The sequence below is a fragment of the Ochotona princeps genome, chromosome 5 (genome assembly GCF_030435755.1).
Source record: "Ochotona princeps isolate mOchPri1 chromosome 5, mOchPri1.hap1, whole genome shotgun sequence".
NCBI classification, from domain to species: domain Eukaryota; kingdom Metazoa; phylum Chordata; class Mammalia; order Lagomorpha; family Ochotonidae; genus Ochotona; species Ochotona princeps.
Window position 1 is genome coordinate 91,842,660 of NC_080836.1, and position 23,993 is coordinate 91,866,652.

Here is a 23,993-nt window from a genome sequence, read left to right on the forward strand (position 1 = left end):
CTCTAGGGTTTTGGTTCTTTGAATTGCTGCTTAGGTAGCTCTAGGTTGAACCCACAGTGCTTCTGGATGTGAATTAATCCTAAAGATTCCCAATGGCAGTAACTCTTCCTCTGAAGAACTTGTAATTACTTAACAATGCTGAGCAACAAACACCAGTTCATGCAAAAGCTAAGGCTCGCAGCTTGTCCAGCAGGATATCCTATTACCTGACATGATGATGGATCAGCAGAGGGGTCACTTTAGGCAGGGCAATGACATTAACTAGCATTCGAGAACCATATCCGGGGGTAGATTCTGTGGGGAATGTGTGGGCCAAACCCTGTAGAAATTCTAGCCCCACTGGTTAGCTCGAGGCTTGGGGTGGTGATGGACTAAGCTAGGTGTGACCAAGGAGCATGCCATCAATCACAGGTAAAGGAACCCACAACAGTCTGGACTGATCAAGGCAGCAGCACCCAAATATGCATCCTAAATAGGGTGTGGGGTGGGTTGGGCTGCAACATTCACCAGCTCATACAAGGCCAAATGGAAGGCCAGACTATGCCGGGCACTGGCCTAAAACCCAATAGAATGTATGAGAACTGGGTCTGGGAGTGGATCAAGTGGAGAAACTTGGGAAACTCCCCTGGCGAGTCATAGCTCCCGCTAGTGAACATGTGGTCCAGACCTGGGGATTGGACAAGCTGGGCAAAGCAGCTCCAACAGCTGGTTAATGTGTGAATTGGTAATGGAACGGGATGTACTGGGCAGGGCTGAGCAAACCTTAGCCTACAAGCGAAACTAGAAACCAGGATGGAGCACAGGTCATGCCGAGCTAGGCTCTTGCACCTACTGGTCTGCGTGAGTCAGGGACACTAAGCCACAGTGTCTAAGGCAGAGGCCGGGACAGGTGAGGGGCTAAGCCAAGTTGAGTCAGAGCAACCACTGGTATGCGCGCAATCTATGGCTGGGAACAGGCCTGGCTGGGGAGCAGGGGGACACCCTAGCTGGGTTGAGGTTCCCACCAAGGGGCGCGTGGGCTGGAATGGGGGCTGCGTTCTGATCAGGAAACAGTTATAGTCTCCCTTGGCACAAGTGTGGACTGGGACTGGATGCACCAAGCCAGGCCAGACTCCAACACTATCTGGTGTCTTGGAGGACCAGGGTAGATGTGGGACAGACTAGGCTAGGTCTCAACCCCTACTGTGAGCTGCATGTGGGTATGGACGAGCCATGGCTGGGCTGCTACATCCAACAGCAAGAACCAGTTTGGGTTGAAGGCCAGTCAGGAAAAGCCACTGTCCCTGCTAGGACAGGAGGTGAACTGAGTAGGGCTGACCCATTGACCCACTGGTATGCGCAAAATCTGGCATTGGGAGGGGTTCTGATGGAGGAGCCTGGGCAACTCCTCTGGCAGGACACAGACCCGGCAGGTAAGCGCAAGAAGCATGATAGGAAACAGCCCAGAATAGGCCATGAAAAGTTTCCCACTGGCATACAGTTGGCATGGGTCGGGGGCAGACCAGGCTGAATCAGTTCATGTCATCCACTGGCAAATCCGAGCACCAGAACAGAGTGTGGGTTGAGCCAGGTTTGGTCGCGACAAAAACCAGTGCACAATATGGAATGCCAAGGTGAGGTTACTGTACCAGATGTGACTGCTGCGCTCAAGCAGCACACATGAGAACCAGAAAGGGAGGGGGCAGAGCCAGCAGGGGGAATAAAGCGGGGTTCCCTTGCTGGTCAGCTACTCCCACCGGAAAGCGTGGCAGACCAGACTAAACATGGCTATAACACCTGTGTGCCTCATGTGGACTAGATCAGGGAAAAGCCAGGCTGGGCTGATTGTTCCTACTGGTGCAAACAAAATTAGAGTGGGTGAGGGTTGTTTGGGCTTGGCCACAGCCTCAGCTGGCAGAAGCTGGCACTAGGGTCTAATTCTGTCAAGTTAAACCACAGAACCACCTGGAGAGTGCATAATCTGGGAGTGAGAGAGACCTGGGAGGGAAATAGTGGGCTCTTCCCTCTTGGGTTACCACTACCATGGGAGGGCACAAAAACTAGGACAGGGGCTGGGGTGGCTAGACAGAAAGGCACTCAACAGCATCCATGAGGGCTGGATAGTTGAGCTGGTTAGATGGAACTAAGCTTCAATACCCATCGACATGTACGAGAGCCAAATGGAATGTGGGACAGACTGGACTAGTCTGCTACACATACTGGCAAACCAGGGTAGGGGGCGGGCCTGGTGGGGGTTATTGTGGGTTGCTCTGACTGGGCTGCAGCTCCCACTGGTTTATGTGAGGGCTGAGCATGTGCTGGGCAGAACCAGGCTGGACTGCAACACCCATTGGTGCCAGTGGAAGTCGGGGCTGAAAACAGAACCAACCCAGCAATTGCAACCACCAGCTGATCAGGGCGATGGACTGTGCTGGGCCCTGTGCTTGCTAGAACATACAAGAATCTGGTCTGGGAATACCTCAGACAAAATTTCTTTGGGGATCCCCCCAATCGAAATGCCGGACTCAGAACCCTAACCAAGAAGAGATTGAAGACAGAACAAGTCAATCAACCACCTCAGTTATATGTTGGCAGCGAAATACTGGGCAAATGGAGACTCTATGATGGACTATGTTAATCAGTGGGTTCTTCAACGACCTCATCGTGCTTGGGGTGGCGAGACTGGCAGCGATTCATAACTGGTGAACTATCTAAACCACTTGAGCAAGTATCTCAGAGCATGCCCCACATCTGGGACCTGGGGTGGGTGGGAAACTGGGTGGGGCTTCTCCCTCAATATCCCCGTTTGCCTCAGATACATGAAGGAAACAATATGGACATAATAGTCTTTCCCACTTTCCTATAGCCCTTGAACCTTTTTACCCTAATTAACTATGTAAAAATTGTCAAAAATATAATAAAACATGAAAAAAGGATAAGAGTTTTCCTTGGAATTATAGACTTTGGGAGAAAATGAAACACTTTTACGGTTTTAAATCTATGCTACAAGACTAGCATCTCTCTCTCTCTTTTTTTTTTTTTTTTTGAAAGAGAGAGGTCTTCTGTTGGCTGGTTCACTTCCCACAGGGGTGGCAGAGACATAAACATTTGAGCTGTCACCTGAGGCCTGCCAGGATCTGCATTAGCAGGAAGCTGGATGGGAAACAGAGCATCGCAAGTGGTGCTCTTTGCCAAGTGCTTACCCTCAGTCTCTTTCTATGGAGCATACTGTGTCCCCTCAGCGAGAATACTGAAAAGAACCCCCGAATGCCCCCACAGAGAGGAGGGCAGGGAGGCTGGTGGCCATTCTGCAGTGCATACATTATCAGCCCAGCTGTTTTCACTCCCAGGAAAGAATATGATCAGGCAAGTGCAGCGGGTTGCACCTGGTGCCCTACACCACATCTGCCAGGACCATCCCTGACCTCAGCTACCCCCGCAGGCATCTTATCTCCAACACCAGGTGCTGGCCTGTGTGTCTTAGGGTTTCTCCTCAAGTTTCTGTCACTCAGCCACCTCGCACCCAGGTGCATCAGGCACCAGGAAAACCCAGGCAGGGCTTAGCCATGACCCTGGACAAGCTGGAGGTGGGGCCCCCATTTGAGCAGCCAAGAGCAACAGATTTCAGAATTGTGAGGGGGGAAGAAGTCAACTTAGCATAGGGGCAAAGAGTCAGAAGTTGGAGATGGAGGAAGAGACAGAAAGACAGGGGGAGACTGGCTCCGCTTGCCCACTGTGGCTTGGCTTCCTCTCCATTTTGGAGGACACTGTTTAACTCCCCAAACACAGTTCACCTGTTTATCTGACCCTATCACCAGACTCATATGAAGATGGAGTGTGACCAACGCTGGGCATGAGGGGTCTGAGACACAGGAGCACTAAAATGTGCTGAGCCTGGAAGGCCTCCCCCCAGAGCTACTTGGGCAAAGCTGGGTTCTCAGGGCTAATCCGAGAAACAACATGTACTGAGAATATTTTGGTTAGTTGTCTATTGTTTGTTTGTTTGGTCATAATATGTTATATGGGCAACTTGTTAAAATTCCACACACACCGACCCCGGAGTCCTAGAGCTCAGGAATCTGCATTTTAAGTAAAGCCTGTAGGTGCCTTCATTCACACTGGAGTCTGAGAGCAACACTACTCTAGGCACCGTCAGGTGCTGGAATTCGACAGAGGCGGTAGATGTGGTCACAGCCTGCCAAGTGTATTTATGTGTGTGTGCATGTGTCAGCGACTACAACCAGGTGAAAATGCGAGCTGCTGGAACAGTGGTAGGGAGGTCGCATAGCAAGTGCACCTACCCTAGACTTAGGAGACTCAGGAAGTCTTACAGGAAGCGCATCAAAGCTGGAACCTGCGGGGGAGCTGAAACTCCGGAGACACACCTGTATTACCGAGAAACAAGGAAGTTGTCAACTCCTGGAGAGTAAACACATCCGGCCAGGAGTGGATGCAGGGAGAGGAGCCGGCCAAAGCGCGAATTGGGAGACTCCAGCCGGCCTCAGCGCCCCAACCCCAAGACATCACCTCCCCCGGCCTTGGCAGCCTTTCCGCTCCACACTCAGGTATTAGAGACCTTTTGGCAGGCTAAGCCCGCTCCTGGGCCGAGCCGGGAGGAGACAGAGCCGCGCCCCCCGCTGCCCGGAGACTGCGCGGCATGCGCCCGCCCTGCGTGGTGACGTCACGCGCCGGCGCCGGCGCCGAGGGAGGAGTGGGAGCCGCGGGGCCGGCAGGTGCTGAGGACTCCGGTAACCCGGGCTGGGCGGGGCGGGAGCCCCTCGGAGCGTCGAGTCGCGGTCGGACCGGAACGGGGTATCCCTAGACACGCTTAGCGCTCGCTGCTTCTTCCTGCAGGCCTCGCCGGGCCCGGCAATGGAGTTTCCGGACCTCGGGGCTCACTGTTCCGAGCCAAGCTGTCAGCGCTTGGGTAAGGGGCAGGGCCGAGAGGGGAGAGGGCTCGGAACTGCAGGTGGGGCTTGGACAGTGGGCTCCAGGGGAGACGAGTGGAGTGTTTGGAAGTACCAGAAAAAGGGCGGGGCTCGCGGCCGGAGGGGCGTGGCTAAGGAGATCGATTGGGGAGTAGTGCGGGGTTCGGCGAGTTGGCAACCGGGCGGCCCCCTGAGAGGGAAGAACGCTGAGGTGCCTGCGAGCTCTGCAGTCTGACTCCATTCGCTGCAGATTTCCTGCCGCTCAAGTGTGATGCCTGCTCAGGCATCTTCTGTGCAGACCATGTGGCCTACGCCCAGCACCACTGTGGCTCCGCTTACCAGAAGGTGTGTGTGTATGTTGGGGGGCGGAGGGAGCCTGAACCCAGAAGTCCCATCCCACCCCATCTGTCTGCTTTGCTTGTCCTTACCACACCTTTCTTTCCGGGGCTCACTCAGTGCTGGGGAACATTTGTGCATTCGGGGTGTGTGTTGGGGGGTGGGCTGGGGCAACTCAGATTCTTGCAAGACAAGAGAATCGAATCGTTGGCCTTGGAGAAGGTCCCTCACAGACTGATTCTTCCCCCTTGCTTGTAGGATATCCAGGTCCCCGTGTGCCCCCTCTGTAATGTCCCGGTGCCTGTGGCCAGAGGGGAGCCCCCAGACCGCGCTGTGGGGGAGCACATTGACAGGGACTGTCGCTCCGATCCAGCGCAGCAGAAACGGAAGGTAAGCAGGTTGTCGCAGGGAGGGGGCTCCGTGTCCTCCTGGGGGGCCCACCTCCTGTGCTTCCTTTGCTTGCTAGGCTGGTGTCTCAACAGACACACTCTTTCCTGTTTCCCTCTCAGATTTTCACCAATAAATGCGAGCGGCCTGGCTGCCGGCAGCGCGAGATGATGAAACTCACCTGTGAACGCTGTGGTCGTAACTTCTGCATCAAGCACCGGCACCCACTGGACCATGACTGCTCAGGGCAGAGCCATCCGACCAGCCGGGCGGGGTAATGGCCACCAAGCCCTCAGCTTGCCTTGGTGACTGCTCTGTCCTTTGGAAGCAGACTTGACCTGGGTCTTGATGAACTGGGAGCTTTCCACCCTGTCTGTCCCCTGGGGCCCTGAGGAGGTGGGGTGGGTTCTGGAGTTGCAGATTGAGTGCTTCCAGACTGCACCACTCTCTTTCCTTCCCTTCCTGGGGAAGGCCTGTTCTTGGTAGGAGCAGGGTTGGTGGGGGCAGTATGTGCCAAGATTGTCCCTTCCTTACAGACTGGCTGCCATCTCCAGAGCGCAGAGCCTGGCTGCTTCTGCCACCAGTGCCATCTCCAGCCCCAGCAGGACCTTGTCTTCCTCTGCACTCAGCAGGTAGGCCTATCCACTGTCTTCTTTCCTCGCCCACCCCCTTCTCATCTCTGACCTCAACCTCTTAGACTGTTTTTGCCCTAGAGCTACAACGACTCAGTCTCCATCCCGGGCGGCCCCTCCCCCAGTGATCACTTTGCAGAATGGCTTGGTGAGTGGAGCATAAATTGGACCGCTGGAAGCAAAACCCCATGGGGCCTGAGCCATGAGCTCACTGGTCTCCTTTTTCTCTTTGCAGACCGAGGATGAAGCCCTGCAGCAGGCCTTGGCCTTGTCCCTGGCAGAGGCCAAACCCCAGGTGCCCAGGTAGCTGTGCTCCCTGGTGCAAGGGGTGGGACATGGGCCAGGGCTGCCCCTGTGGGGTTAGACCACTCACGCCCACAGCACCATTGCTTAGCATGAACCAGAAGCTTGGGTTTCATGTGTCATCCCCTCCCCCCAGCTCTCAGGAGGAAGAAGACTTGGCACTAGCACAAGCACTGTCAGCCAGCGAAGCTGAATACCAGCAGCAGCAGGTATGAGCATGGAGTGAAGACAGGGTCCTGAGATGAGAGAGTATGAACTATGTGTGCATGAGTGTGCTGGCTGGGGATGGTGGTGGGGAGGGGGTTCTCTGTTACCTGCCATATGACTCTAGCCCGTGCTAAGCTCTGAACCTAGGGCTGTGCCCTCATCTCCTTGACGGCGCCCCCTGTCTTCCCTTCTCCCTGCTCCAGGCGCAGAGCCGCAGCTTGAAGCCATCCAACTGCAGCCTGTGCTAGGGCCTTGGGCTTGGGGAGGGAGGCTCGGCTGAGGAGGACTGTGACCCTCACATCTCTAGGGTCCACAGGGAGAGGACAAGGCCCAGAGCGGCCTGGAGCACACGGAGAAGCAAGAGTGATGCGGAGGCCTCCACCGGGGGGGCACCAGGAGGAGCTGGTCCAGCTGAGCCTGTAGAGGGCCCTGCCAGCTCTCTGGAGGTGTGGGGGGATGGACAGCGTGCAAGGAAGCATTCCCTGGTTGAGGTGGCAGTGGGTGCTGAGAGGTGTTGCTCTGGGCCCCCCCACTGAATGTTAACCCCCCAACCCTGGGGCTTCCCCGATGTGTAGCGGGCAGGGAAGAGTCCGCAATGAATAAAGAATGTGGCATTCCAGTGTCATGTACCTTTCTCTCCTGCAATCCGTGCAGAATGTCCACCTGGCTGCGAGGTAGAATCCCACCTCAGCAGCTCCCATCACAAAGCCAGTCATCCTCACACAGTCCACACCTTTTATTTCCCCCAAAAGTGCTTTTCTGAAAGGTCCCAATCTCTTGCTGATGCTCACAGCAAACCTTGAAACCAAGATGAAATAACCCTGGGCAAAAGGGGCGCATCACGCTGCCCTCTGAGGTAGCCTTTGGGAGAGAGGGGGCTCCCTTCTGTCATTGTGCCGTGGTCTCGGGCTTGCTGTCTTCCGAGGCATTCTCTTGTCCCTGCTGCTGCAGCTGCCACATGTTGGCATACACCCCGCCTTGGGTCAGCAGAGCCTCATGCCTGTGCAAGGAGGGAGGTGTGCAGCCTGGCCCGGGAGGCCCAGAACCAACCTGCAGACGGCTGGCAGTGGGGCAAGGGTGAGCTCCCACCCCCCAGCCCGCTATTCAGAGACCCTGTCCTGTGCGCCCTTACCGTCCTCTCTCCACGATGCAGCCGTCCTTGATGACAAGGATTTGGTCAGCATGGATGACAGTTGAGAGCCTGTGGAGTCGGATATTGGTGTCCCGTTACCCCATGGGTACGGGTACACACTGCCAGCCGCCCCCTTCCTGTAGTCGCATACCTATGGGCCACCACGATGGTGGTGCGGTTGGCGCAGACCTTGGCCAGAGAAGCCTGGATGGCCCTCTCGTTGGATGTATCCAGTGCTGATGTTGCCTATAGAGAAGGCCTGGGTGAAACTACCAGTGCCCACCTTGATACCTCCCTGGCCAGGGGAAGGAGGATGCAGGCTGCCAGCTGAGCCTTGGGACTAGAAAGGCACCTTGCTGGGCCTGGCAGCAGCTGAGCGATTAATATGGATTGTCTAAGTGGCAATGGGTGCCCAGCGGGAATTGCTTGGTGCATCCATGGGCTGAGGGAGGGTGGGAAACAGGCAGGTCGAGGCCTTACCTCATCTAGCAGGATGATATCCGGAGCCTTGAGGATGGTGCGGGCGATGGCAACACGCTGCTTCTCACCCCCACTCAGCTTCAGGCCCCGCTCGCCCACCTGTGTCTCATACCCTGTAGATAGTGCCCGCCTTCCTCAGTCACGAGGGACAAACTGGGCTTCTGGGACCAGACAGACAAGGAAGTAGCATCTGCAGCGGAGCTCACCTTCTGGGAATCCCAGGATGGCATCATGGATACCTGCAGCCTGGGCAGCGGCTTCCACCTCGTCGTTGTCGGCAGTGACGCGGCCGTAGCGGATGTTATTGGCAATAGTGTCGTTAAAGAGGACAGTGTCCTGGGGCACAACTCCGATGTGCGACCGTAGAGAGTTCTGGGTCACCTGGGACCCAAAGATCGTGTGTGTCTGTAAGGTCCCCTCAGGCCTGGATGGCAGGCCAGGCCCTGGGGGAAGGACTCTGCCAACACTACTGCGGATCCCAACTCACGGGCACAAATCAATCAACTGCTCTATTTTGGCATCTGCATAAAGAAAATTGGCGGGGCACAGCCACACATGGTGCAGCGAGTTAAGCCACCTCCTGCAATGCAGACATCCTATATTGGCATGCTGGTTGGCATCGCAGCTGCTCTGCTTCCAGGGCAGCTCCCTGCTAATGCACCTGGGAAAGCAGTGGGAGATGACCCTGGTCCTTGGGTCCCTCCACCCATGTAGGACAGCTGGATGGAAGATCTCTCTGTGTCTATTTGCCACTGTTTCAAACAGATAAATAAATCTTAAAAAAAAGAGAGACAAATAAAATATACTTCCTCTACGTGTTTTAGCTGAGTGCTACAGGAAATCCTCACCCTTTGAGTGGCAACGCACAAATCTTTCTCAAGGCTATGCTGCACATATGGTTGGGGGTCCCAGAGAGCTGCAGATGCCCCCTACTTTTGTAGGGGTGACAACTCCTGCTACTTTCAAGATGTCCTGCCTTTGCCATTCTGCCATACCCACATCCCCTGAATTAGTCTTATCCCCAGCAACCCTACCTGCGAGATGTCCTGCCCATCGATCCGGATGCAGCCAGAGGTGATGTCATAGAAACGGAACAAAAGGCGCAGAATGGTGCTTTTGCCTGCACCAGATGGGCCCACCTGTGGCATTAGCATGGGAAGCAGAGGAGGACATTCTCAGGCCCATGGGCTTCAAAGGCTTCTCCCAGCCCAGTGTCCATTCAATCTTTTTGTCAGCTGGGGCTGTGGCTCTACTAGCCGGCCTGGGCTATGAGCCAGCATAGCCACAAACACTGTATGAGGGAAGTGTGTGGGGTCTGGCGCCAAGTGGTTGGGTTTCCTCTCACCAGGGCCAGGGTCTGTCCAGGCATCACGGTGAAGGACACATCCTGTAAGGTCTCCCGCCTGCAAGGAAGGGTGGGCGAGGTCAGCAGAACCATTGGTGGACTCTGCCCTTCTCCTGCCCAAGTGCTCAGCTGGGCATGGGCGGGCATAGGAGCAGCAGGCATTCTGGAGCAGACGAGGCAGCAGGCAGCTGGAGCTGAGAATAGGAGAGGGCTTACCCGTCAGCGTAGCTGAAGTGCACGTTTTCAAACTCAATCCGGCCCTTGTGGAAGCGAAGGGGTCCCGCTCCAGGAAGGTCCTTCACCTGGAAGGGGGCCACCCAGAGGTCTGGAATTACTGGCCTGGAATGTTCCAGACACCAGAAACATCTCCTACACTCCCCCATACTCTCCCTTTCCCTTCACTCACTTCGGGCTCCTCTTTTAGCAGGTCGAACATGTTTTCCATGTCAATGAAGTTGGTCTGGATCATCCTGCAAGAAACGGGGCAGGTGGGCGGGTGTGAGCAGCCAGGCTATTCCCATGCACCTACACAAGTGAGGGCCGAGGGAGGAGGTTACCTGTAATAGGTGCCAAACCAGTTGAGGGGCATGTACAGCTGGATGATATAGGTTCCGAAGAGCACAAAGTCTCCAACCTGTGGGGATCCAGGGAAGCCAATGGCTCTACAGGGAGACCTACAACCTGTACTTCCCACAGTCCTGCCCACTTACCGCCCTGGAGATACTGGGCTCCTCTTTGCTGCTTACCCACCTGCCCCCCCCTCCACAATTCTGCCTCACCTGCAGCTTCTGCTCACTGACAAAGTATGCACACAGCAAGGAGCCCGCCAGCAGCCCAAGTCCAATCACCAGGTTCTGGGTCTGATTCAGTAAAACCAGTGAGGCATTGGACTTCCACTCTAAATCCTGGGGACAGGACACAGAAAGGGAGGAATGTCATACACATACCCACTGTTCCCGGATGCAGGCAACACCCCCGGGCCTGCTAGCTCCTACCTTTCCCTCTAACTGGTGCCCTTACCTGGTACTTGATGATGGCTTCCTGGTAGCGCCCCACTTCGTAGCTTTCAGCATTATAATACTTCACCTAAGGCATTCAAACTCAATGTTGGGCTACGGGTGGGGCAGGAGCACACAGCACTGAAAGCCCTAACCACTCCTGGATTTTAAGCTATACACACAAACATCACTTATGTTCCCTTAGCCTGGCAGCCTAAGCCACACTCCTACTGCCTCTGCGCTGCACATGGTGGCCCCATGGCCTCCATTACCGTCTCAAAGTTGAGTAGTGAGTCCACCGCTCGTGCGCGGGTCGCATTTTCCTGTGTGTTCATGCTACGGCGAAACTTGGCTCTCCACTCAGTGACAAGAATGGTCAGGACTGAAAAAAATAATGAAAGGAGGAGGTGGGGTGCAGGGTAAGACAGCATTCCCAACAGAGATCGGGGCAATGTCCCACTACCTGCCACTGCCTGTCCCATCTGGAGCCCAGGGAGCCAGATTCCTGGGGGCAGAGCTTTATTAAGCTCTCTTGAGAGAACAGGCTGTGGCAAAGACAACCTTGGTAGCCTGCGATGTACAGAACACTCCTGGCTGCAGGGGAACAACATCTGGCTAGACAAATGCGGTTTCCTCTTAACCTTCATCTGTAGCAGGAATGTCACAGGACCAGAATGCTCGACCCTGGTCTTCCATCCAGGTTAAGCTAAGGTCCAACCTGACATCAGCTCCCTCAGCAGCCTCTGAAAGGTGGGTCACCCAAGGTGGGGTGGAACCTGCCCCCAGGGCCCCAGCACTCACAGAGGTATAGGCTCATGCACAGGAACACAATGAGGCCAAACCAGGCATTGAAGAACATGCTGAAGTAGATGATGCCAATAATGATGTCAGCCAGCGTGGGCAGGATGTTGAACACCAGGTAGCTAAGGGGGTAAGGGACCAAGAAGGTTTTTATAAGGGTGGGAGGGTGTGGTTTAGCTCCCAACTATCCCACCCTTTGGAAACTTCAGTGTGGTGTTTGGTCTTTGGTAAAGAACAAGCAGCAAGTTGGAATCAATCCAAATGCTACTCAAAAATAGAGGGCTAAATAAACCACAGACTTCTTCGCTTTCGCAGCCAGTGTAACAAAGGAAGGGACTCCCCACCCCTGGGTAAAAACCTCTCCCCACCATGGCTGACTCCTCAGGCAACTCTGGGGCTGACTCCTAAGACAGGGGATCATTTGGTCCCGATATCACAAAGATTCCACAGAAAAACAAAAAACAAAAAAAGCACCACACTATACACAAAGTAGAGTGGGCAGCTCAGGTGAGATGAATTCAAGAAAGATTCAGCGCCTGTGACATCTGAGTTACAATGGCAGCAGATGGGCAGTAATCCCATAATTAAAGCAATGCCACAGAGGACTGGGGGCAGCTGCCCAAGCCAGGTCTGTCTGCTGCTCTGACAGTGTCCCTCACATGCCCTTGGCATGGCACCTGAGCAGCCCCGTGACACTGGATGTGCCGCGGTCCACAATGCGCAGCACCTCCCCCGTGCGGCGCCCCAGGTGCCAGCGTAGCGAGAGCTCATGCAGGTGGGAGAACAGGCGCAGCTCCACTCGCCGCGACGTGAACTGCTGCACACGGATCCACAGGAAGGTGCGCAGGTTGCTCACGAAGCCTGGGGGTGGCAGGGGTGGGGAGTTGGGGGAGACCTCAGTAAGCAGGGCTTGGGCACCAGGAGCCCAGCCCTCAGTCAAGACGATGCCTGTGATGGGGCTAAGGCCAGTCAGGGAGACTGCTGGGGCCTGCCTACCTGTACTGCCAGTGCCACCCCCCTGGAGGAACTTGAGAAAAACATAGGTGGTAACAGTCCAGGTCAGGGAGCTCCAAGGGGCCTTGCTGGTCAGCAAGTTCACTGCAGAGAACACAAGAGCCCACAGTGGCAGCCCTGCCACCGCCCCCCCCCCCCCCCGCTCTCATTTCCATCCCACCTCCCCCTAGGGAAAGGCGGCTGCAACCTCTGGGCCATTGCAGGATGCCCCTCACCAATATCCCTATAGAAGATGGGGACCAACACATTGAGTGCCCGGTCCAGCCCCATGAGTCCCAGGCAGATGAACACCACCAGCTGCAGGGCCAGATTCCCTCGAGGCCACAAGTAGCCACTCAACAGGTGGAGCTTCCTGCCGAGGTCCCGCCAGGTGGATTGCTGGCTTGCTGACCGAGTCTGGGATGGTAAAACAGAACAGAAGGGAGCTCAGGCATGCAAAAGAAGTGCAGTAAGCAGCCAGGACCCACCTCTAGGGAAGATCGTGGAGGTGCTGTGGCTCCTCTGTGACACTCTGAGCCCTCCCCCACGAGAGCCCCTGGCGGGGGGCAGCCAAACTAACAGGTCATACACATGGTGCTTGGTGCAGGAAGGCATCACAGTGGAGGGATGGCAGAATGATGGGCCATGCAATTCAGAGTCCAGGATTCAGAAACTGAGCAGTACCTGGCTCCTTTCCACGTCGTGGTCCTCATCCTGAACTTGCAAGGTGTAGGACAGGGGACGAAGTCCGGGGGCCCAGAGCCCCAGGACAAACAGCCCTCCGGACACCACATATCGCAGTACCCACAGGCCAAACTGAACCTAGGATGGGAACACAATGTGGGCAGGCTATCATAGGTGGGCCTAAGATAGGATTTCCTGTTGCACAGACTCAAGGACTCCAGGAGGCAACACACCCAGGTCCTCCTCCTGGCCCAGCTCCTAGTAGGCTTAGAGAAGAGGAAAAAAAAAAAAAAACCAAACAAACAAACCATCTCCTACTGTGACTCAGCACACACCCGCCCCACCAAGTGGCTATCAGTGCTAGCCCCACCCTTCTTCCTCTTCCCAGAGAAGTCGCCAAGCGGGAGCCACCACAGGCAGACAAGCAAGCAGCACGCTTCCCCAGCCCCGCCCTCAAGACCTCCCCTCAACCGCCCCCCCCACACCTCCTCACCTGCTGGCTCAAGTTCTCCCTTGCCCACCACCACTGTGGGCTGTTCCAGGACACCAGTGCCAAGTTCTCAGAGGCAAACGCCACAGACCAGAGGAGCAGGAGCCCCGGGCTGTGCCTGAACTTGATCCAGATGCCCATCGCCAGACTGTGCCGGGCTTGGCTCCGCTCCGTCACGAGCAGCCACAGGCCACAGGCGCTGGCCAGACTCTGCAGTACGGAGGCTAGCAGCACGTAGCCCGGCAGTGGGGCCCCCTTGGCAGTACCCACGCGGCCGAAAAGACTGGCCAGGGGCAGCACCACTTGCAGCGTGGCGAGAAGCAGCTGTACGACGTAAGGAGCCACTCGAGGGCCGGCGCCCCAGGACAGCGCATCGGTGCCTGCGTGCCGCTCCTGGCGCTTGCAGGGAAGGGCTAGCACCAAGGCGAGGGTCGCAAGTGCCATCAGCGTAGAGGGGACCAACGTGAAGAAAAAGCAGGGACTCAAGCCACCCTGCTCCCAGGCCGGCCCCGCGGGCCCTTCGGCAGCGCAGTAGTTGCCTACAGTCACCATGGTCATGCGTGGCGGGCGGCGGGCACTGCGGGACGGGACACCAGCACCAGCGGCTCACAGAAGGGTGTGGATGCCAGCGTGCCTCGGGGCATGGATCCGCAGGGCCCTAAGACGCTCGGAGGGAGGGTCGCGAGGAGGCACGCACGTGGACCGGGCCACACCGCCCACTCGCTTCACGCACGCACCGCCCTCACGCACTCACGCACGGTGCGTACGCCGCTCGCTCTCAGCCTGGGGACCCTCCTGCCGAATCCAGGCCCCGCAGGAATGCCGGGCTTCAGTCTCTCACTGTCCTCTACGGCAACAGCCCCGCCCCCAGCCCCTCTTCAAGGTCCCCATTGGCCAAATGTCTCCAAAGGGGGCGGGAGAATCGTGCACGTGAGGAAGGAAAGCTGGAGGGGCTGGACCAGCCTGATCACGTGCTGGGGCGGGAAATCCAACCGCGCGGCTGGACACAGTCACCTACACAGAAATGGGGCACAGGGGGGGGGGCGAGGTCGCAGCTGGTCAAAGTCAAGTCCTTCACTAGCTGGCCACAGGTTATGCCCGAGGGCTGGTGTGCTCCTGCTTTCTTCTAGATTCTTGTCCCCATCCCCAGGCACCTGGAGGAACTCATATACACCCTCGCTCTTGCCTCCCCAGTTCCTAGCTGAGTGACACAGAAAAAGCAGCAACCTGGTCAAAGTCCCTTCTTTATTAAGGGTAATCAAGCTGTACACGATTCCCACCCGGTTTGCAGTTTCCTGTCCCCTCAGTGCACCAGGGCTGGGCGTAGGGTGCTCCACGGGGTAGGAGTTGAGTCCCAGCATGCAATGCGGTAGCCCAAGCCCAGGGCAACGCCCTTCTACCCTGCTAGGTGGCAGCCAGAAGTGGGCTGCAGCTTTTCTTGCTGGGTTGTAGACAGCCGAAGTCATGCTCTAGCCCTGTCCGTCCCACCTGTGGGTGGTGAGGGGGCCCAATAAGCAGCAATGGAAGGGGTGGGGGTACGGTCTCCCAAGGACTGGACCTCAAAAGTTGGAGAGGCCAGTAGTTTCCATCCTGGTCTGGCAATTCAGAAACTTTCCTTCTTAGTGTCAAATGATGGCATTGGGGTATGGGAAGCTGGGAGCTAGGGCCTCCACCCCAACAGAGGAGGCCAAGAGCAAACAGAACAGGAACAAACAGCACACACATGCCAGTGATGCGCGCAGGGGGACAGGGTGGAAGAGAGGTGAGCTGGCTGTAGCAGTGGGCAAGAACTTAGGTGAGGTAAGGGCCACAGCCACAGGTGCTCATCTGTTCAAGGTGGGGCTGGGAAGATGGTGGGCTACAGGGGTCAAGGGTCCAGGCCCAGGCCCCACCTACTCCACAGTTGGCACAGGTTCTCCCAGTGTGGCAGCTTCTCTCAGTGCCAAACTGGCAGTCCTGGGGCTGGGCTGGGGACTGGTTTTCTAGCACCACACTCTGAGCCAAGGGGGTTCTGGGGATGAGGTGAGAGGCCTGCGTGCCCCCAGATTCGTCTGTTGGGGTTGTGGCAAGTCCACCATTGGCACCTCCTCCCTTGGCCAGGCACGGACACACACACACCACACACGGGAGCCAGGCAATGCTCAAAGGCCCTCCCATGGCACGCGATGGGCGGCAGTGGCCTCCATCCTTGGGGCACGGGTACCCTTCTCAGCTTCGTCTAGACCTGGGGAGAGAAAGAACAGTTGGTCATGGAGATTGGGCCTTGGCTACCTTTGTGCCCGTGGAAGTCTAGAGATCCAGGAGACGGAGAGTGATTCCTACGGATGTGAGTGAAGGAGGGGACAGGAGCGTTGTGGAGGCAAGAATGGGGTGTGTGTGTACTGCAGGGGAGAGCACTGTGCATACCCAGGATGGGTTGGGGGGGGACACCTGCCTCCGCTCAGCCTGCGAGCCACCACTCTGATGGTTCTTTGCAGTTCTTCCCAGGCCCACAAGAAACCTTACCTTGTGTACTTGAGGTGGAAGCTCATCCTCAGAGCCCTCCTCAGGCACGGGCTCTGGGTGCCTTGATGCTGACTGCCCATCTTCAGCCCAGCCACCAAGGGGCAGACGAGAGAAGTGGGAAGGAGCCCGGGGCACCGTGCCAGGATCTTGAGAGACAAGGAAAACAGACATGAGGAGGGTTTGTGAGGGGTGGCAGGAGCTGCGGGGGTGGGGCTGGCCTCCATCCTTCTCTGCAGGTTCCTGCCTCCGGGCATGCTGCCTACCTGTGATGCCTCCATAGCGCCTCTGGAAGCCCCCGTGCAGGGCAGTGGTCTCAGGGGGCCCAGGTCGGGGGGTGGCGCAGGGGTAGCTGGCTGAGCGGGGGAGGGGTTGGGGGGCCCGGGCCCCTTCTGCCCCTTCCTCAGGGGCACTCTCCCCACTCTCATCACTCTCCCGGCGGTGCCACACGTGCCGCTCAGGCTCGGCCTGAGTCTGCTGCTTGTGGAGCTGGGGGAGAAAAGCAGATGGGAGTTTTGTCTGAGACACCTGTTCATGCCCCCTGCGCTAGAGTCAGCCAGTTGCCACTGCTATCCTGCCTCACCTGGAAACTTCTGACCCAGATCCCTGTGATGTTCTTGGTGTGCCACAGATGTGACTTACTGTGGGTGACAAGCTCAGCTGATCCCCAGAAAGACTTGTGTGCAGGGCTGCGGCAGGGGGGCTCATATCTGATCTACTCACATGACTCAGGAACATGCCAAAGGCCAAGTGCCAGGCACTGCTGGGGCTGGGAATGTTACAGAGACCAAGAGAGCCCACCAGGCTGATCCCTGTGGGGCTCATAGGCTGTTGCTGGTGGCTGAGGGTGGGACAGGAGGGGCAGGCCAAAAACAATTCAATGAGGGAACAATGGCAGCACTTCAGATGATGTCAGCTGGCGAGAACCAGAATAAGATGATTCAGGTGGGCGAGGGAGGCCACTGCCAAGGGAGGTGAGAGTGAAGTTTCTGGGCAAAGGTCACAGTAGAGAGCTGAGGATGAAGATGATGGAGTTATTTGGCTAGCTTAGGGAGAGGGGACTCACAGCAGGGAAGATGGCACAGGCGTGGAGGCCCTGGTCAGGAGTACACTTGGCGAGAGAGGACATCCAGGCATGATGAGAGTGTTGACACAAATGGGGAGCACAGGGCAGGCACACGGCAGAGAAGGGACTGGAAACCATGCTCTGCTGGTTTGCATCAAAACCCCCATAAAACCTCTCTGTTCAGTGTGGGAGCCCCAGCTGCTGGCTCACCTGGTGCATGTAGAGGGCATGCAGGCTCATCTCAGTGGACGCGTACTCCGACAGCACCAGACTCTGCAGTTGTCCTTCCCACACGCTGCTCCCGGAGCTAGCAGTCCTGGCATCCACCCTGTCCCTCCCGGCACAGATAGCCAGCCAGCGTCAGCACTTCTGAGACCCAGGTGAGCTGCAGCTGGCAGGCAGGAGGGGGAGGGGAAGTCCTGCCGTGCCCTCCCGTCCTGGTCCACCTCGACTCACCCAGAGCCTGTCATGGTGCTGGCAGCTCGGCCTGTGGGGCCCTGCCCAGGTTGCAGTGGGGAGAAGGAGCGCAGGGCAGAGGCAACTTCAGCCCGGTGCCTGGAGCCCTGCAGGTCTCGGGCCAGCGGGGGCCCTCGGCAGGATGAGCCAGCCACCACATTGGCAATAAGGCTCAGGGGCTGTGTAAACAAAGGGATGCATAGAAAGTTCAAGGCAAGAGAGGGGCCGCCGGACTCAATGGCACAGATGGGACAAACAGGAAGATTCCTTCTACTCCACATGTCCTCTCTTCCCATCAGCTCCCTGACCCACCCTGTGACATACCTCGGATTCCGACTGCAAGGACTGGATGGATGTGAAGAGGGCATTTTCGGGGAGCATACCCCCTTGGGCCAGGCTGGCAGCTGCCCCATCCCGCTGCACCTGTTCCTTGAGGAAGCCGAGGAAGGCGGTGCTCTCGCGCGGGGGCTGCCAGCCAGGGTTGGTGATAGCAAAGTGCATGAGGGACAACTCTGTCTTCCCATCCTCAGCTTGCTGGTACACGGAGGCTTCTGTCTGCCCGCCGGACAGCCACTGCACAAGGGAGGTGGCAGTTTGCAGGACCTGTCCTCTTCCAGGGACCCTCCCTGTACCTTTCCTGCAGTGTGTGGGTGTAGCTGTGTGTCCTGGAGGACACAGATTGCAATGCAGCATCACCCTAGTTGTCTAGGGTCCCCAGGCACCCACCCCAGGAATAAATCATATGCCAGGGAGTTTGGGGCTGAAATTCAGCAGCAGTGTGTCCCCAGTACAGGGCTACCTTCACTGTAGCCTGTTGGCTCAAAAGAAGGTACCCTTTTTGCACTCTGCCTGGAGGTGCCGTGGAGGGCAGCAGCAGCCCTGGTTGCTGGTCTCCCTTCTCTGCCTGTACCTGGGGATGCCCGTGCTGGCGAACATCCATCTGAGCAAATGAGCAGGTGTCTCCCACGCCGACTACCTCCACAGTGAAGTTGCGGAAGAAATCTATGATCTCCAGGGCTCGCGGGCGCAGACAGAAGATGAGGATGAGGGGGGTGACTATGGGGCTCAGCAGCTCCTCCAGGATGAACACCTAAAAGGAGTGGGGTGTGGGGATCGGGAGAGGAGCGAATAAGGGGGAGGGAGAAACCCAGGTCATGAGAGAGCACAGCGAGTATATCCCTCACCACCAAGCGAGCTCCCAGCTGGTCTCTAGCAGGCCCTAACTCCAACTCCACTCACTGCCTTGTACTGGAAGAGCTGGGCAAACTCGTCCCGGGTCTGCGAGCGGTGGGCATTACCCTGCCAGTGGTCGGGCATATAGTGGATGTGAGCGAGGATCACACGAAGCAGCTGTTCGGGGCAGAACACCATGTGCTGGTCCGGGATAAAGGACCTGGTGCAGTGAGAAAGGCCATGGTGACGAGACATGTAGGCCTCCTTCCTGGCCCTGGGAATCTACCTGCTCTCCTGCCCTGCCCACCTGCACACGGTCACTGTGACCCCCAGGAGCGTGACGGTGGTGAGGACGTGTTCCACGGCCAGCACGTCTTCATCGTAGATCGTAAGGGCAATGAGTACAGCCAGGATGGAGCCAGCAAAGAAGGCGCCATTCTTGGCCAGCAGGGTCAGCAGTGGTGACAGGAAGCAGTTCATGTACTTGGAGGCAGGCTTGTAGCCACGGTTGAGGCGGGACTGCAGCTCATGTTCTAGCTCGTTGAAGTGGCGCAGGTAGCAGCGGCCATAGAGGGACCAGCAGCGTGCACCCAGGGCCCCAGGCTCCCGCTTCAGCACCTCGGCATAGCTGAAGAAGGCATAGAGGATCTGCCAGATGAGGATGAGGGGGCACAGCAGGAAGTTGGCGATGCCGATCCACAGGATGCGGTTGCTGAGGCGCTGGGCCAGCTCCAGCCTTTGCCCTCCACGTTTGTATTCAGCCTTGAGGCTCCATTCATTGAGAAACAGGGAGCCGGGTCCCCAGAAGAGGATCAGCTCGAAGTTGTACTTGAGGCCACGGGTAAAGAACACAACCTCTCCAAGTCCTGGCAGGCGGAAGCGCAGTGGCAGCAGAGATTTGTTCACCAACGCCACCATATAATTTTGGAAACGGAGAATGCGGTGGTAGATGTCCAGCTCGGTGAGCTCCCGCTTGTGGATGCAGATCTGGTGCTCTTTCTGGGTCTGTACAATCCGAGCCTGCACTTCCTGCCATGTGCAATATGGGAGGGCAGACTGCAGTGGTGGGGGGAGGGGGAGAGAGACAAAGTGTGGGAGATAGAGTCATTAAGCAGATGTTGCCTGGCTTAACAGATGATAGTAAGGACATCTGAGGCCCAGGAATGCACCCAAGACACCTGAGGCTGCACCAACTTATGTCTTACCATGGGGATACGTAGAGCATGCAGGTAGAAGGAATGGATCTCCCAGTAGCAGCAAATGTTATAGATGAACTTGATAAGTCGGTGGATCCAGAAGACACCAGCGATGACGAGGATGGTGATCAGGGAGCCATTTTCCTGGATCCTGGTGTGGGAAAAGAAGGATTTACTGCCTCATGCCACATTTGCTTCACCACCTGTGAGGAGAATCACAGGGGTGGGTGTCCTCCTACCTGGAGCCCTTACCTGGCACTACAGACTTGGGCAGGTAAAAAAGCATCTGGCAGCGTGACTTTGATAGGCTCGGTAGGGTGAAGGCTGTGGTTCACCATCTTGTTGGCAAATAGGATGTCATAGTCCACACAGCTAACCAGGAAGGTAGTGAAGGCAACCACAAAGAGGAACTGCCTGGGGATTTGGGAAGAGAGGGTATGGCCTGAGACACAGAAGCATACTAGTGCAATAAAGCAGGGCAAGAGAAGAGTCTGGAAGCTGGGTGGGGAAATAGAAGGGGCCAAAGATTTCTCTCCATGGCTCTTGCTACCGCTGAAACCCATGGGACCTTCTCAGACCCTAATTGACTTTTTTTGTGGTTAGCCACAGCACCTCTTTTCCTCACTTTATAGTCATCTCTGCCACCTGTACTCTTTCAAAGGTCTTATGAGTGTGGTCTCTAGTCTACAGCCTCCAACTGTCTTTTGAGAATGTCCCCCTGCCCCAACTTCTGGTGATCTGTATTGAGGGAAGGCTTCTCCAACCCCACAATCCCTTGGCAAGACCCTATCACTCCTTCCCCCTTGGAAGGCAAGGCGCACACTCCGTCCAGTCAGTGGCTGGCATCTTGGGGACCACTCACGCTCCGTCCAGTCAGTGGCTAGCATCTTGGGGACCACCCGACTGAACCAGGGACATTCTCCTGGAGCTTGGATGGAGGGGTCAAAGACCGAGTTCTCTTCATGGGAGAATATTTGGAAGGCTTTTCTCTTTTTTTAAATTATTATTATTTTTTATTTTATATCATTTTATGACACAGTTTCATAGGCTCTGGGATTCCCTCAGCCCCTTCCCAAGCTCTCCCCCCATATTGAATTCCTCCATATTGTTACAGTAGTACAGTTCATAACCAGTTATGATTCTGGAAGGCTTTTCTAACATGAAAATTTTAGTGTCACATGGAGTTCTAAAACCACCAGAGTTTTGGGCCTAGGATTGAGCTGTGTTGGTGAGTAGGGTCAGAGGTGACAGTAAAGGAGTGCTGTCATAGTCCACACCATGTGCCTGCTACTTACATAAGCTCGAAGACTTCCCCGATGAGCATACATGTGAAGCCATTCTTCTGGTGTAGATTGTAAACGTGTCATTGTTAAGAAAAAGCGGTCAGCAAACGCAGTAGTTAAGGGTACAGGCTTTTATATCAGACATCAGAGCTCAAGTCCTGACCTGGCAACCTCTCAGGTGTGTGGCTTTGCCCTGGTTCCTTAGCTTTTGTCCATCGGAGTAAGTTAGAAATAATAATACCTGCCTCACCACCAGATTATGAGGTCTGAAATACTGCGTGTAAAATCTTTAACACAGAAGTAACAGCGAATGAGTCAAAAGGCATTAATTATCATGATTATTAACATCTCATCAAACAGGAGGGTCACCCTTAGAAAGTTTCCTTATAAATGAATGCTGCCAAGTACGTGCAGGCAGTGGCTCTCTTGGCGAATGTGGGGCATCATTATTTTTAACAATCGTAATTTCAGCAGACTCTTTCAGCCTCAAGACAAGCTCTGATCCTTCTTCCAAGATAAGAGTCAGACCCCCCTCCCGGCCCCCGCCATGCTTCTTGCACCTGCTTCTCATCAGGGACCTGACTTAGGGAGAGGCTAAAGGTCCCAGGCCTCCCAGAGAGAGACACAAAGGATATTCGAGAGAAGAAGAGGTCAAGGTTTTCTATGTGGTGCCAGGGGGCTGTGGGCACAGGAACAGAAATGTCAGACCCTCATTCTCCCAGGGCACCTCCAACTCTCTCCCAGCTTCCTCCCACTGCTAATTCTGGCGGTCCCAACTAAGGACTCACACTTGCTCCCCTCCGCAACGTGTACTAGCAAGTCCTCCTCCCCGGGGGGCGAGTCGCTGTAGGAGGCCTCCAGGCGCTGGTATTCTGTGTCAAACTGCGCCATCACCACAGCCCCCTGTCCACCTTGTCCACCTGCCAGTGGACAAGGAAGAAAAAAACCCCTGATTTAGACCCAGCTGCTATGCACCTGCTGCCCCACCTCCTAGGCAAGAAGTGAATCCTTGAGCACAGAGTCCCTGTCCCTCTCATTGGCTCAAAGAGGAGAAACCCCAGGAAATGGTTTGCTTAGGGCTGCCTCCAATGCCTTTCTGACCTGAATTCAGAATCTGACCCTGTTGGGTGAGTGTGGGGGGGAAAGGAGCTGTTTGTTTAATCTTCAGTTCATGGAGAGCAGGGTCCCTTCCCCTTGGCTTCCCTTCTGAGAGCCCTGGTCTCCCTGAGACACCAGCAGTTTGGAAGCATTCTCTCAACAGAGGTTTGAGATAAGCACATGGCCCTACCAGTTCCATGGACAGGGTTCTGCTCCACTCCAGCCCTCGGTGCCCTGGCTCGGCAGCTGCTGGAGGAGAAGTTGTCAGGCACCGGGGTAGGGGAATGGGGAAGAGGGGCTGGGGAGGAACCCAACAGTGCCACCCACCCCAGCCCCACAAAAAGGAGGCCAATGCTCCCAAAGGCTCAAGTAGGGGAAAAGGTAAACTTCCCTGCCCCCAGGTCTGGGAGCACTCAACTCAGTTCCATGATCACAGCAAGTTAAGTTCCTGATTCTGTAGGGACTGAGCCATTATGGGTCTGAGGTCAAGCAGCCCACTGTTTGTCCAGAGCCTGACCTTGGCTTCAGCAATGAAGACCTGCTTCTTGGGGCCCTATAAGGCCCCCTTCAGAGTCTTTAATGAAGAGGACCTCTTGGAGGGCATTTCTTTCCCCAGCAACATTAGACAACGCAGGCAGGCAGAGCTCTGGGATGGAAAGTCCTGTCTGGGTCCGTGTACACCCCAAATCATGCGTGAATCCGTGGGTTCATGGGTTCCTGGAGCCAGGCAGGGTCTCTGTGGTACTCACCCAGGCAGCGTGGGCCCTGGGGATTAGGGATCTTGGCTCAGCCTGGGCCCGGTGGGATTCCCTGGGTTGGTAGGAACCCAGCCCTTCTGGAAACTCACCATTCACGGGGTCAGTGTAGACCCAAGGCCCATTGATTAGGCAGGGTCTAGGTTTGGGACTTCCTGCAGATGTTGTTGGTCGTGGTGGGGGGTTCGAGCCAGGTACCCCGGCTGGGCTGGGCTCCCTACACCCAGCCGCCGAGACCCGAGCCCAGCGCGCCCCAGGGTCGCCCGGCCCCGGGGCCAAGGGCTCAGCTCTCAACAGCGGCCACCCTCGAGCGCGGCCCCGCCACCCACGCGCGCCCCCCAGCGCGCGCGCCCGCTATCAAAACATTCCGGCTGCGCGCCCCCGCCGGCCCGCTGCACCCCCTTTCCCCGTTGCTCGCCACGAGCTCACCTACGGATTCTTCAGGCACTCCCGGCCAGACTCAGCCCTGGCCTTGGAATTTCTAAAATCGGTCTCGCGTGTCACCTCCTGAACCGCGACTCGAGCGATTCCTGGGGTCTGCTCAGCCGGGCTCGGCTTGATCCGGAGCGCTAGGCCCCGGCTTCTGCCACTCACTGTCACCCGCAGCCAGCCTGACCAATGAGCATGAGGGGTGGAGACACAACGGCCAATTGTCGGCTCCGGGGGTGGGACTAAAAGGTTCGAGGCGGTTCTTGGGCCTTGGGAGGACCAATTCTGTGCTCTACGTGGGGCGGGGCGCAGGTGCGGGCGCGGCGTTTTGTCCTCTTCG

The 23,993-nt window shown here is 56.5% G+C and overlaps 3 protein-coding genes across 9 annotated transcripts; 1 reads left to right on the top strand and 2 right to left on the bottom strand.

The window, feature by feature from the left end:
• Positions 1-4,667: 4,667 nt before the first annotated feature.
• On the top strand, positions 4,668-7,391 carry ZFAND2B (zinc finger AN1-type containing 2B). 2 transcript variants are annotated; one of them, XM_012925910.2, is made up of 9 exons: positions 4,668-4,906; positions 5,158-5,252; positions 5,502-5,633; positions 5,753-5,904; positions 6,167-6,262; positions 6,344-6,410; positions 6,498-6,565; positions 6,702-6,774; positions 6,976-7,391. In XM_012925910.2, the coding sequence occupies exons 1-9, from the start codon at positions 4,852-4,854 to the stop codon at positions 7,018-7,020; spliced, it is 783 nt and encodes a 260-aa protein (XP_012781364.1). In that variant the 5' UTR covers positions 4,668-4,851; the 3' UTR covers positions 7,021-7,391. The 2 variants fall into 2 exon arrangements, with proteins under 2 accessions (XP_012781364.1, XP_058521010.1); XM_058665027.1 differs by having other exon boundaries at positions 7,080-7,391.
• Positions 7,392-7,493: 102 nt separating this feature from the next.
• On the bottom strand, positions 7,494-14,529 carry ABCB6 (ATP binding cassette subfamily B member 6 (Langereis blood group)). Its single transcript, XM_004577223.3, has 19 exons — positions 13,699-14,529; positions 13,206-13,343; positions 12,758-12,938; positions 12,525-12,626; positions 12,206-12,389; positions 11,529-11,650; positions 11,000-11,109; positions 10,750-10,815; positions 10,509-10,634; positions 10,287-10,363; positions 10,136-10,199; positions 9,946-10,031; positions 9,730-9,787; positions 9,419-9,523; positions 8,591-8,765; positions 8,385-8,497; positions 8,056-8,150; positions 7,905-7,973; positions 7,494-7,772 (listed from the first exon to the last, which is right to left on the bottom strand). The coding sequence occupies exons 1-19, from the start codon at positions 14,251-14,253 to the stop codon at positions 7,661-7,663; spliced, it is 2,538 nt and encodes an 845-aa protein (XP_004577280.2). The 5' UTR covers positions 14,254-14,529; the 3' UTR covers positions 7,494-7,660.
• Positions 14,530-14,926: 397 nt separating this feature from the next.
• Positions 14,927-23,804, bottom strand: ATG9A (autophagy related 9A). Of its 6 annotated transcripts, none has more exons than XM_058665031.1 (16): positions 23,654-23,804; positions 22,660-22,715; positions 22,160-22,291; positions 22,007-22,050; positions 21,384-21,448; positions 20,341-20,502; positions 20,098-20,239; positions 19,200-19,948; positions 18,959-19,112; positions 18,630-18,809; positions 18,044-18,292; positions 17,720-17,898; positions 17,474-17,591; positions 16,464-16,686; positions 16,201-16,346; positions 14,927-15,919 (listed from the first exon to the last, which is right to left on the bottom strand). In XM_058665031.1, the coding sequence occupies exons 3-16, from the start codon at positions 22,260-22,262 to the stop codon at positions 15,914-15,916; spliced, it is 2,520 nt and encodes an 839-aa protein (XP_058521014.1). In that variant the 5' UTR covers positions 22,263-22,291; positions 22,660-22,715; positions 23,654-23,804; the 3' UTR covers positions 14,927-15,913. The 6 variants fall into 6 exon arrangements, with proteins under 6 accessions (XP_058521014.1, XP_058521013.1, XP_004576870.1 ...); XM_058665030.1 differs by having other exon boundaries at positions 22,660-22,718; XM_004576813.2 differs by lacking the exon at positions 23,654-23,804 and adding an exon at positions 23,317-23,550.
• Positions 23,805-23,993: the final 189 nt, after the last annotated feature.

Excerpts from the sequence above, each read along its gene's own strand:
- ZFAND2B (XM_058665027.1), top strand. The coding sequence starts at position 4,852 with ATGGAGTTTCCGGACCTCGGGGCTCACTGTTCCGAGCCAAGCTGTCAG. Across the intron at positions 5,905-6,166 it reads CATCCGACCAGCCGGGCGGG|ACTGGCTGCCATCTCCAGAG; the intron begins GTAATGGCCACC and ends CCTTCCTTACAG. Across the intron at positions 6,566-6,701 it reads GCCAAACCCCAGGTGCCCAG|CTCTCAGGAGGAAGAAGACT; the intron begins GTAGCTGTGCTC and ends CCCTCCCCCCAG.
- ABCB6 (XM_004577223.3), bottom strand. The coding sequence starts at position 14,253 with ATGACCATGGTGACTGTAGGCAACTACTGCGCTGCCGAAGGGCCCGCG. Across the intron at positions 7,974-8,055 it reads ACCATCGTGGTGGCCCATAG|GCTCTCAACTGTCATCCATG; the intron begins GTATGCGACTAC and ends CCGACTCCACAG. Across the intron at positions 7,773-7,904 it reads TGCATCGTGGAGAGAGGACG|GCATGAGGCTCTGCTGACCC; the intron begins GTAAGGGCGCAC and ends CTCCTTGCACAG.
- ATG9A (XM_058665031.1), bottom strand. The coding sequence starts at position 22,262 with ATGGCGCAGTTTGACACAGAATACCAGCGCCTGGAGGCCTCCTACAGC. Across the intron at positions 20,240-20,340 it reads GCCCAAGTCTGTAGTGCCAG|GATCCAGGAAAATGGCTCCC; the intron begins GTAAGGGCTCCA and ends TTCCCACACCAG. Across the intron at positions 18,293-18,629 it reads GCCAGCACGGGCATCCCCAG|TGGCTGTCCGGCGGGCAGAC; the intron begins GTACAGGCAGAG and ends TCCCTTGTGCAG.